The sequence below is a fragment of the Solanum dulcamara genome, chromosome 3 (assembly GCF_947179165.1).
Source record: "Solanum dulcamara chromosome 3, daSolDulc1.2, whole genome shotgun sequence".
In the NCBI taxonomy this organism is placed as follows: Eukaryota; Viridiplantae; Streptophyta; class Magnoliopsida; order Solanales; family Solanaceae; genus Solanum; species Solanum dulcamara.
The window spans coordinates 61655345-61668236 of record NC_077239.1 but is presented as its reverse complement, the minus strand read 5'-3'; the positions used below and the strand labels follow the sequence as shown (position 1 = coordinate 61668236).

At 40.0% G+C, this 12892-nt stretch overlaps 1 protein-coding gene and 1 pseudogene across 1 annotated transcript; one reads left to right on the top strand and one right to left on the bottom strand.

The window, feature by feature from the left end:
• Positions 1 to 3886: 3886 nt before the first annotated feature.
• LOC129883597 (uncharacterized) lies at positions 3887 to 8386 on the top strand. The gene is made up of 2 exons (XM_055958226.1): positions 3887 to 4943; positions 8154 to 8386. Exons 1-2 carry the CDS (start codon positions 3887 to 3889, stop codon positions 8384 to 8386), a joined length of 1290 nt encoding a protein of 429 aa, XP_055814201.1.
• Positions 8387 to 11460: 3074 nt separating this feature from the next.
• LOC129881671 (eukaryotic initiation factor 4A-9-like) lies at positions 11461 to 12619 on the bottom strand (annotated as a pseudogene).
• Between the last annotated feature and the right edge of the window lie 273 nt (positions 12620 to 12892).

Below are 12892 nucleotides of genomic sequence, written 5' to 3'. Positions count from 1 at the left end.
TGATCTTTAGGATTATGATATGGATTATGGGTACATTCAATATTTCTTCAAATTGATGTCATCTTCATGAAATATGTGTGGGTCGATAGAAAGTATATGGTCATGCCTGTTTTCAGTCAAATTCTATGATTTCCAAATCAATTGATCATGTATGCATGTTTTACCCAAATTTACAAGTATAAGCTATGATCTCGAATTTCAAGTTATATCCAACGAAAGCTTTATGAATGTTTCACAAGGCCTAAGAATGAGTTTAAAGATGCTTTATGAAAAGGAGGTTATGAATGATGTTTTTATGATGTTTCAAGCAAGTTAATAATAGGGTGAGTTAAGGCCCTAAAGGTGTCTTACGAATAAAGATATGTAATGATGAAAGGTCTATACTCTCATTACATGAGATAAGATTAAGGAGCTATTCTATGATTATGCTTTATGAATAATGGATGGGTAGTAGATATGGCGCCTCCCACATGATGATTGACTTTATGACTTATGATTTGTCTAGTCCGTGAAGAGCTTACCTAGTACCGAGTGGACCTTGGGATAGACACTCTCTCCCGCAGTTGAGGCAAGAGACCCATAGTAAGATCGCATTATCCCATGACTACGTGCCACCATAGGATAAAGGATCACCCATAGAAGAGGCTTGATTCCTTAGAGGGTCATCCGTAGTTGAGGCTCCATCCTTCTTCTAGCTTAGTGGATCTACTTAGGCATAACAGAGTCTACCTTGGCAAGTAGTCTCCCCCTTTCTTCCGGTTTAGGGGTAACATCGAGACTCCATGTTATAGCTCACATGGTTTATATCTATTAATGGTCACTCACACAAAGGTACAAGGTTCCTCTCTCAATGTTTAAGGTATTTCTTACTATAGCTAATGTGTATCTCACAAAGTAAAGTATGTTCTGGCACCCATGATTTTATGACTCTCAATATGATTTAAGATCCTTACTACTACTTATGAACTTGCAAAGTCTTTTATTGTAATGACCCGTTTGGTCATTTTAAGAATGAGTCATCTCTATTTCATAAAATACTCTCTCCGCAAAAAGAAAAAAAAATAATAATAATAAAAAAATAAAATTAGAAATTTGGACTATTCGATAATAATGGTTAATTAATGGAGGGGTAAATTTAGATAACCCACGTAATTAATGGACTGAAGTGATAATATATTTAACATCCTGTACCACTTATCCTATATTTATTAAATTAGAGTTAGTAGGTTTATAAAACTTTTAGTAATTAATTAATTAGAAAAAAAACAAACAAGAGAGGACGAAAAGACTTACGTGCGACGCCGAGGAAGAACGGCTGAAACTGCTTCAGGTAATGGAAAACTTCAGTCTCGTTCATATTAATTTTTAGGATATGCAATATATATATTAGTGTATTACTTATCAATTATTGGTGTTGGTTGAAACTAGGCTTGAATTTGGCCACAAAGTAGTTACAGTTAGGCATATAGGTGTAATCATTAAAAAAAAAAAAAACAATGGCCAATTATTCAATAGGTTGTAAGGTTATATCCTAGTTTGCATAGGTTTTATGTTTCTGCACATTCAGGGTACGTACTGCTTTGTACCAATTGAAAAATAAATCAGTTAATTATCATATTATAATTAAGTTTTCATATATTGAGATAGGTAATTAAATGTTAGGCATATTATGTTATATAGATTCCATTAAATTTATAATATTGGGAAAATTAAGCCATAACCCTAGGCCTGAAATTTAGAAAAAAATATAATATTTGATTTATTAATTGGCATCAAGATTTGGGAACTTGATTATAGACTTGTGTAAGTTTGGGGTCTAGGCTAGACATGAGTGTTGTTAGTTTTGAAATCTTATTATGGTTAATTATTTGTTTAGATCATACTTATTTGGAAACCCAGCGAAAAAGGAAGGCTCAGGTCTCAGAGTAATTGCGTGATTAATTAAGGCAAGTGAATTTCTAAACCTCAGTTTAAGCTTATAGATGCTTGTATTTCCGTGTCATATATACTAGGGAGTAATGAAAATTAGACTGGGTTATTGACTGTATGATTGACCTTAAAAAAAATGGAGATGAGGGTATAAAATGGTGATCTAATAACATGTATTGGTGGAATTGATATGTTGTGATTTTGGACATGTGAAATGACTATGTTGATGTGAGATATGAAAAATTATTGTGGTTGTCATGTTATTATTGTGAATTATACGAACATGAATTGATTGCACTGGTTCTGACATATTGTGTTGATACTGAAAATGATATGAAACAAAAGGGGTCGGGCCACACGCTCCGTGGCAGGTAATATGAACAAAGGGGTCGGGCCACACGCTCCGTGGCAGGTATTATGAAATAAAGGGGTCGGGCCACACGCTCCGTGGCAAGATATATATATTGAGGGGACGGGCCACACGCTCCGTGGCAGGTTACATGGACAGAAATGTCCCCCATGGGTTCCGGACTGTGATTCAGCGGATGTGTACCGATAGGACAGACATGCATCATTTCATTGCACCGCATTGCACCTTTCTGATATTTGTGACTTTGTGCTTACCCCCATATTGCTCTGTGTGCTGAACTTGACTTGATATGATTCATTGATGAGACTATTGATGAGTATTTGTGGACTGTATTACTGTTGTTATTGTACAAGTGTAGAGTTGGGCTGATTTTATGCAGGTTGTAGTTAAGGAGGTTCGGTTGGGAGGACAGGAGTACTTGTATCTATTAAGCTCTGCTTAGTTTTAGCTATCCACTTGCTGAGTACCGTGTTGTTTGGTACTCACCCCTTGCTTCCACACTTGTGTAGGTTGTGAGCCCGGACCTGCTTGATCTTCTAGCATTTTCTACTACATCCGAGGCCATCATTCCGAGTGTCGAGGTAGCTGTTACATCTATCTAGCGGACACCTCTTGCTCTCTTCTTATGTTTTAGTCCTATTCTAGAGACAAAGACATTATGACTGTATTTCTTGTCGTACTTCGATAATAAATTAGTGGCTTGTACACGTGACAACCAATCTTGGGGGATGTTGAGTTTCTTTTACGTGTTTTCGCTTAAGTTAAATTTTGATTTTTTTCTTTTTCTTCCGCATCTACTTTCGTTGGGTATTAGGCTGACTTATCTCGGTGGGTTGAGATGAGTGCCATCACACCCGGATTCGGGTCGTGACAAAGATGGTATCAGAGCCCCAGGTTCATAGGTCTCACGTGTATACAAGCCAAGTTTAAGTAGAGTCTTGCGGATTGGTACGGAGACGTCTGTACTTATCTTCGAGAGGCTATGAAGACTTTTAGGAAATTTTCCCTTTGTTCTTTCACTTTGTATCGTGCGTGTTGTGTTGGTACTGAATTTTTGCGTGTCCTTTCTGACAGATGGCCAGGACCAGAATTACGGTTAGAGGTAGAGGAAGGGAGGCACTTCCCGAGGTTGATGTTGGGACCCCAAATAGGGGTAAGGATAGAGGCCGAACTAGAGGCCGTGGTCGGGGTGTGGCGACAGGCAGAGGTCGTGCCCGAGGGGCGGCTCCAGCTAGAGGTCGTGCTAGAGAGGCTTCTCTTGAGCCACAGATTGATGGTAGAGAGGAACAGGTCCCTCAAGAGTCTGCTACTGCACCATTGCTTCAGGCCACTTTAATACGAGTATTGGATGCGCTCGAAGGATTTAATCAGAGTGTGAGGGTGAATGGTACACCTAAGGGTTCTCAGACTAGAGTAGGAGCTCAGACCCCACAGCAACATCAGATTCCAATTGTTCAGGGTCTGGTGGACTAGCCACCTACGGGCCCTAGAGCGGATGAGGATGGAATACAAGTAGGAGGAGCCCAGGTTGCACCTGTGCTCATGTTGACTGACGACGAGCAACGCCGATATGAGAGGTTCCGAAAAATGGACCCTCCACAATTTCAGGGTGGGAAGACTGAGGATGCACACGAGTTCTTGACCATGTGTCGAGAGTTGTTGGAGACAGTAGGGTTAGCTGAGACTCATGGAGTTCGTTATACTACACTACAGTTGTGTGGACCAGCCAGAGAGTGGTGGAGAGTGTATACGAGTTCCAGACCAGTTGGGTCACCCCAGATGACTTGGGATGAGTTTGCTAGTGCCTTTTATGACCGTTTCATCCCCTGGAGTGTGAAGGAAGAGAGCCGATTACGGTTTGAGAATTTGAGGCAGGAAGGACTTACAGTTGCTGAATATGAGACTCGTTTCTACCAGTTGTCCAGACATGCCATGGCTGTCCTTCCTAATGAGACAGAGCGGATTCGCAGATTTGTGCGAGGACTGAACTATACTATTCGTACAGCAGTTTTTCGACCGGCCCGTGAGGGCGCTTCTTTCCAGTCCATTGTGGGTGCTGCCAAGGAGGCGGAGTTGATAGAGAGAGAGGAGTTCGGGGACCCCAAGAGGGCCCGTGCTTCTGGTCAGTTTTCGGGTACCTCATCTGGAGGTAGAGGGTCCTATAGAGGAGGTGGTTCCTTTCAGCGTAGAGGACCAGTTCATGCATTTATGCCAGCTTCTGAGGATGGTCAGACACCTCGTGGTTCCTACAGTACAGGTCAGAGTTACCAGGGGTCACAACAGAGGCCGATGAGCCAGGGTAGTTATACAGGTTCTGCAGGTTCATCGCAGAGGTTTTCACACGGGAGAGTATGTTATACTTGTGGTGATCCAGATCATCTTTCATGGCAGTGTACATCTCAGGGTCAAGGAGGAAACCAGCCTAGTTCTTCAGTTTCAGTTAGAGGACCAGCGCCGCCGGTCAGAGGTCGAGGTAGAGCCCAGACTAGTAGAGGTGGTCGCACTCCTAGTAGGGGTGCTAGTGGTGCTATAGTCCCTCAGAGAGGAGGTAGAGGTGTTGGGCAGGTCGGAGGTGGTAGGGGAGCTCAGTGTTATGCTTTTCCAGGGAGACCCGAGGCTGAGGCTTCCAACGCCGTTATCACAGGTATTGTCCCAGTCTGTCATCGACCTGCATCTGTATTATTTGATCCAGGATCTACATTTTCCTATATGTCTTCCTATTTTGCATCTAACTTTGATTTGACATGTGATCGTATGTCCGTGCCCGTTCATGTTTCTACACCCGTGGGTGAACCCTTAGTGGTGGATCGAGTATATCGATCCTGTCTTATTTCCTTGGCCGGGTATGATACTTTGGTAGATATGATTATTTTGGGGATGGTAGATTTTGATGTGATATTGGGTATGGATTGGCTTTCTCCCCATCATGCTATTCTCGACTGTTATGCAAAAACAGTTACCTTAGCGATACCTGGTACCCCGCGGATTGAGTGGAATGGTACTAGTGGCTCCTATCCCAGTATGGTTATCTCATATATTTGTGCTCAGAGGTTGATTGATAGAGGGTGTATGTCTTATTTGGCCTTTATTCGGGATACCAGTATTGAGTCACCTCCTATAGATACTGTCCCAGTGGTTAAGGAGTTTTCTGATGTATTTCCTACTGATCTTCCTGGTATTCCTCCGGATAGGGATATTGATTTTGCTATTGACTTAGAGCCTGGCACTAAACCCATTTCTATTCCTCCATATCGCATGGCTCCAGTTGAATTGAAGGAGTTGAAGGATCAGTTGCAAGACTTGTTGAGTAAGGGGTTTATTCGCCCTAGTGTGTCTCCTTGGGGTGCACCGGTTCTTTTTGTAAAGAAGAAGGATGGGACTATGAGGATGTGTATCGATTACAGGCAGTTGAATAAGGTAACTATTAAAAATAAATATCCTCTTCCCCGTATTGATGATTTATTTGATCAGCTACAGGGAGCGGCACTGTTTTCCAAAATAGACTTGAGGTCCGGTTATCATCAGTTGAAGATTAGGGCATCAGATATCCCTAAGACAGCTTTTCGGACTCGTTATGGTCACTACGAGTTTTTGGTGATGTCATTTGGGTTGACGAATTCCCCCGCAGCATTTATGGAGTTGATGAATGGAGTGTTTCGCCCATACTTAGATTCTTTTGTGATAGTATTCATTGATGACATCTTGGTATATTCCAAGATCGAGGCAGATCATGTCCGCCATTTGAGGTTGGTACTTCAAAAGTTGAGAGAAGAAAAGTTGTATGCAAAGTTCTCCAAGTGTGAATTTTGGCTTGATTCTGTTACATTCTTAGGACACGTGGTGTCCAAAGAGGGGATTAGAGTGGATCCAGCTAAGATTGGGGCAGTCAGAAGTTGGACAAGGCCTACTTCTCCTACTGAGATTCGTAGTTTTGTGGGGTTAGCCGGTTATTATCGACGGTTCGTGCAGGGCTTCTCCACTATTGCAGTTCCATTGACTAGATTGACTCAAAAGGCTGTGGATTTTCATTGGTCCGAAGAGTGTGAAGCGAGCTTTCAAAAGCTCAAGACTTTATTGACTTCGGCTCCTGTTTTGACGCTACCCGAGGAAGGTGTGGGATTTACTGTATATTGTGATGCTTTCGGTGTTGGTTTAGGTGGAGTGTTGATGCAAAAGGGGAAAGTGGTTGCCTATGCCTCGAGACAGTTGAAGGCCCATGAGAAAAACTATCCTACTCATGATTTGGAGTTAGCGGCTGTGGTTTTTGTGCTTAAGTTATGGCGTCATTACCTATATGGTGTGCATTGCGAGGTCTTCACCGATCATAGAAGTCTTCAGTATATATTCAGTCAACGGGATCTGAACTTGAGGCAACGTAGATGGCTCGAGTTGCTGAAAGACTACGACATGACTATTTTGTATCACCTAGGAAAAGCCAATGTAGTGGCGGATGCCTTGAGTAGGAAGTCCTCTAGTATGGGGAGTCTTGCCGCGATCCGAGTTGAGGAGCGACCATTAGCTAGAGATGTTCAGAGGCTAGCTAATAGCCTTGTCCGGTTACAGATTTTAGAGGATGGTGGTGTTCTTGCCTTTATGGAGGCACGTTCTTCCTTGATTGACCAGATTCGGGAGAGACAGTTTCAGGATGAGAAGTTATGTATCATTCGAGACAAGGTATTAAGAGGTGAAGCTAAGGAGGCGATACTTGATTTGGAAGGTGTACTGAGGATTGACGACAGAATTTGTGTGCCTAAGGTGGGTGACCTAACTAGACTTATTTTGGAAGAGGCTCATTGTTCAAGGTATTCCATCCATCCAGGAGCGGCCAAGATGTATCATGATCTGTGCCAGCACTATTGGTGGTATGGGATGAAGAAGGACATCGCAGAGTTCGTATCCAAGTGTTTGACTTGCCAGCAGGTAAAGTGTGAGCACCAGCGGCCTGGGGGTGTGAGTCAGAGTATGCCTATTCCCACTTGGAAGTGGGAAATTATCACCATGGATTTCATTGTGGGTTTACCTCCCACCGTTGGTGGCTACGACTCTATATGGGTGGTGGTTGACAGACTAACCAAGTCCGCCCATTTTATTCCAGTTAAGGTAAGGTACACATCGGATAAACTAGCCCAATTGTATATTAGTCAGATCGTTCGGCTTTATGGTGTCCCAGTATCCATCATTTCGGATCGAGGTTCAGTATTCACTTCGCACTTTTGGCAGGCATTACAACATGGTTTGGGCACTAGACTTGATATGAGTACTGCTTTTCACCCACAAACCGATGGTCAGTCCGAGCGGACAATCCAAGTGTTGGAGGACATGCTCCGAGCTTGTGTTATTGATTTTGGTGCTAGATGGGATCAGCACTTGGCCCTAGCGGAGTTTGCCTACAACAACAGTTATCACTCTAGTATTCAGATGGCTCCATTTGAGGCTCTGTATGGTAGGCGGTGTCGATCTCCAATTGGCTGGTTTGACTTAGTTGAGATGGACTCCTTAGACACAGACTTGCTTAGAGATGCTATGGAGCAAGTTCGTAGAATTCAGGGTAGACTCTTGACAGCCCAGAGTAGGCAGAAGAGTTATGCAGATCGGAGAGTTCGACCATTGGAGTTCATGGTGGGTGACCATGTTTGGCTTCGAGTGTCTCCCATGAAGGGCGTGATGCGGTTCGGGAGGAAGGGCAAGCTCAGCCCTCGATTCATTAGCCCATTTGAGATTTTGGCACGAGTTGGAGATGTGGCTTATAGATTGGCCTTGCCACCTAGCTTATCGGCTATGCATAATGTATTTCATGTTTCCATGCTTCGAAAGTATGTTCCAGATGAGTCCCATGTGTTATCACTCGATTCAGTGGAATTGGGTCCAGACTTGACATTTGAGGAGGAGCCTATAGCCATTCTAGATAGGCATGTTCGTAAGCTTAGAACCAAGGAGATAGCTTCAGTGAAGGTACAATGGAAGCACCGTTCAGTCGGAGAGGCGACTTGGGAGACAGAGGCTCATATGCGTGCCAGATATCCCCATCTTTTTGAACCTTCAGGTATATTCCTTTACTCTATGTTCGGGGACGAACATGATTTTTAGTGGTGGATAATATAATGATCCGTTTGGTCATTTTAAGAATGAGTCATCTCTATTTCATAAAATACTCTCTCCGCAAAAAGAAAAAAAAATAATAATAAAAAAAAAAAATTAGAAATTTGGACTATTCGATAACAATGGTTAATTAATGGAGGGGTAAATTTAGATAACCCACGTAATTAATGGACTGAAGTGATAATATATTTAACATCCTGTACCACTTATCCTATATTTATTAAATTAGAGTTAGTAGGTTTATAAAACTTTTAGTAATTAATTAATTAGAAAAAAAAACAAACAAGAGAGGACGAAAAGACTTACCTGCGACGCCGAGGAAGAACGGCTGAAACTGCTTCAGGTAATGGAAAACTTCAGTCTCGTTCATATTAATTTTTAGGATATGCAATATATATATTAGTGTATTACTTATCAATTATTGGTGTTGGTTGAAACTAGGCTTGAATTTGGCCACAAAGTAGTTACAGTTAGGCATATAGGTGTAATCATTAAAAAAAAAAAAAAACAATGGCCAATTATTCAATAGGTTGTAAGGTTATATCCTAGTTTGCATAGGTTTTATGTTTCTGCACATTCAGGGTACGTACTGCTTTGTACCAATTGAAAAATAAATCAGTTAATTATCATATTATAATTAAGTTTTCATATATTGAGATAGGTAATTAAATGTTAGGCATATTATGTTATATAGATTCCATTAAATTTATAATATTGGGGAAATTAAGCCATAACCTTAGGCCTGAAATTTAGAAAAAAATATAATATTTGATTTATTAATTGGCATCAAGATTTGGGAACTTGATTATAGACTTGTGTAAGTTTGGGGTCTAGGCTAGACATGAGTGTTGTTAGTTTTGAAATCTTATTATGGTTAATTATTTGTTTAGATCATACTTATTTGGAAACCCAGCGAAAAAGGAAGGCTCAGGTCTCAGAGTAATTGCGTGATTAATTAAGGCAAGTGAATTTCTAAACCTCAGTTTAAGCTTATAGATGCTTGTATTTCCGTGTCATATATACTAGGGAGTAATGAAAATTGGACTGGGTTATTGACTGTATGATTGACCTTAAAAAAAAATGGAGATGAGGGTATAAAATGGTGATCTAATAACATGTGTTGGTGGAATTGATATGTTGTGATTTTGGACATGTGAAATGACTATGTTGATGTGAGATATGAAAAATTATTGTGGTTGTCATGTTATTATTGTGAATTATACGAACATGAATTGATTGCACTGGTTCTGACATATTGTGTTGATACTGAAAATGATATGAAACAAAAGGGGTCGGGCCACACGCTCCGTGGCAGGTAATATGAACAAAGGGGTCGGGCCACACGCTCCGTGGCAGGTATTATGAAATAAAGGGGTCGGGCCACACGCTCCGTGGCAAGATATATATATTGAGGGGATGGGCCACACGCTCCGTGGCAGGTTACATGGACAGAAATGTCCCCCATGGGTTCCGGACTGTGATTCAGCGGATGTGTACCGATAGGACAGACATGCATCATTTCATTGCACCGCATTGCACCTTTCTGATATTTGTGACTTTGTGCTTACCCCCATATTGCTCTGTGTGCTGAACTTGACTTGATATGATTCATTGATGAGACTATTGATGAATATTTGTGGACTGTATTACTGTTGTTATTGTACAAGTGTAGAGTTGGGCTAATTTTATGCAGGTTGTAGTTAAGGAGGTTCGGTTGGGAGGACAGGAGTACTTGTATCTATTAAGCTTTGCTTAGTTTTAGCTATCCACTTGCTGAGTACCGTGTTGTTTGGTACTCACCCCTTGCTTCCACACTTGTGTAGGTTGTGAGCCCGGACCTGCTTGATCTTCTAGCATTTTCTACTACATCCGAGGCCATCATTCTGAGTGTCGAGGTAGCTGTTACATCTATCTAGCGGACACCTCTTGCTCTCTTCTTATGTTTTAGTCCTATTCTAGAGACAAAGACATTATGACTGTATTTCTTATCGTACTTCGATAATAAATTAGTGGCTTGTACACGTGACAACCAATCTTGGGGGATGTTGAGTTTCTTTTACGTGTTTTCGCTTAAGTTAAATTTTGATTTTTTTCTTTTTCTTCCGCATCTACTTTCGTTGGGTATTAGGCTGACTTATCTCGGTGGGTTGAGATGAGTGCCATCACACCCGGATTCGGGTCGTGACATTTATGATTCCTCATTATAACTTATGACTATCCATGCATTGTGCAAGTCCTCTTCATAAGGTTGCATTATGGTTAAAATGACATTAGCCTTACTCATGATTTACTATTACGTATAAATGGTCTACTTATTAAATGTTCTAGCCTTGATCATACATCATTGCTTTTATGTCATGTATTGCATTGCTCACATACTTAGTACATTCAAAGTAATAACACATACTTTTCTTTGCCTACATTGTGTTATAATGTAGGGCTCGGCGATCACCCTATATACTCTCATTTCACTTGATTTGGTAAGTCCTCATGCTTCGGGGACTACCTATCGAGATTATATTTTCTTGCTAACTCTTGACTATATTGTTATTTTGAGAATGTTTCTTCTCTTGTTTGGGGAGCTAGTGACTTGTTCTATGACCCCACCTATGTTAGGATAGTAGAGGCATGTTTAGACATAGAGTTGATGTAGTCCATTCGGACATATGACTTGAGATTTCGTTTCATTTCTAGACTTCCATGTTTGAGATTATTCTTCCGCTTGTTTTTATTATGTTTTATCTTACCTTATGAATGCGATGTATTCTGAGAGGATTGGTTGGGATCCTTCGGATTCTCGATTTCCATATCACGACTAGGCCTTAGTCCGGATCGTAACAAGAATAAATATGTCAAAACTTCAAATATTGTCCGTCTACACGTTTATTCCAAAATCAACTACTTTTTCTCCCTAATATCCTTCGTTTGTATTGTTATTCTAAAGAACTCCCATCCCATGTGTTATAAATTCAATTATTAAAGGGCAAAAATCAAAGATCAGTCAATACAAATAGCAAAGCATACAATTTTATGTAATTGCTATATTAGTATCCAAAGAAGAAAAATAGTAACAATATCAAAATATTATTAAATGAATTTTTTTGTAGCTATTTGGAACCATTTCATTTCCCAGAATGTTGCATCATCATACAAAAGCATTGTTTATGCTCACAAGAATCAAAAGACTATGGACGCTCAAAGTCAGTTCACAAAAATACTATGGACTGCCACAAGTTCATTGTTGCCATCGGCTTATTCCTAAACTTCCTTGGGATTTCAAGGGCATCTTTCGGCATGGTTCCACTTCAACTTTGTCAGGCAAAATTGATAAAATATTATATATCTGCAAATAAAAAAAAATCAAAACTATTTTCAATTTCACATAATTTATTTCAAAAGATTATAATAAAAGAGATTCTCTAAAATTGGAAACTTCAGATCTAAAAATGTTCATATTGTTGTGTAAAATACAAATGCAGAAATAAATTACCTGGATATCAAATCCCCTTGAAAGCATTTCATCAGCCTCATCTAACACAACCATTCTAATATGATCAAAATGAAGAGATTGATTTTTTGTACCTAACAAGTCCGACACACTCCAAGGTGTACCAACGATGAGATGAACATCTGTTGATATGATACGTTCATCCACCTCAATGCTACTATCACCTACGCAAATATGTACCTTTATTTCAAGGTGGTCACAAAGTGCTTGCATGACTTTCTCAATTTGATGTGCACGTTCAATGGTAGGTGCCAAAAACAAGACTTGGCAATGAACTAAATCCTTATTGAGCTGTTGTAAAATTTGTGAACAAAATGCTATTATCTTCTTAGCAGCAGATTGTATTTCGGATTTAACATCAAACCTACAAGTCATAAGACAGACTTAAAAACCTTTCATGTTATTCATATTTTTCATAAAATAACATAATATACCTAAGAGAAGAAAGTCTTGTAACTTTAGAACGAAGGCGTTTGACCTCATTTTTCAAAGGTTCAATATCTGGAATTTGGTCTATCAGCTGCAAACCCCTTTTCATAAGTTGCCTGCAATGGACTTCATGCTCAGCCCGAATATCATCTATCATAACATTCTTGCGACGAAGTTCTTCTCTAGCAGCATCTAATTCATTTTGTGAAATAATTCGTTCTTCAACTAATTTTTGATTTTCATCTCGAAGTCTTTGGATTTCACCTTCCATATTGTCCATCCTATTAAAGAATAGTTGCAGTGAATTAGATCAAACAGAAGAAGAAAAATAGTTTAAGTGCAAATGAATGATATAACATTTCAATAAGATAGAATTCACTGGGAAATAACAAAAAATATAAGTTGTGTAACTATAATGTAATGTTCCATTCCATACGAAGGGATTTGTTTGCAGGTGAAAAACTATAAATTATTTTGAAAATCAATTTTTATTAATTTCTCCGTCCCGATTTATGTGTCACTGTGTCCTTTTTAATACATCCCAAAAATATTCTCTC

Bases quoted from the DNA above. Each gene is read 5' to 3' on its own strand.
- LOC129883597 (XM_055958226.1), top strand. From the start codon at position 3,887: ATGGACCCTCCACAATTTCAGGGTGGGAAGACTGAGGATGCACACGAG. The intron at 4,944-8,153 runs GTATTGTCCCAG...CACTCGATTCAG, and splicing joins TTCCAACGCCGTTATCACAG to TGGAATTGGGTCCAGACTTG.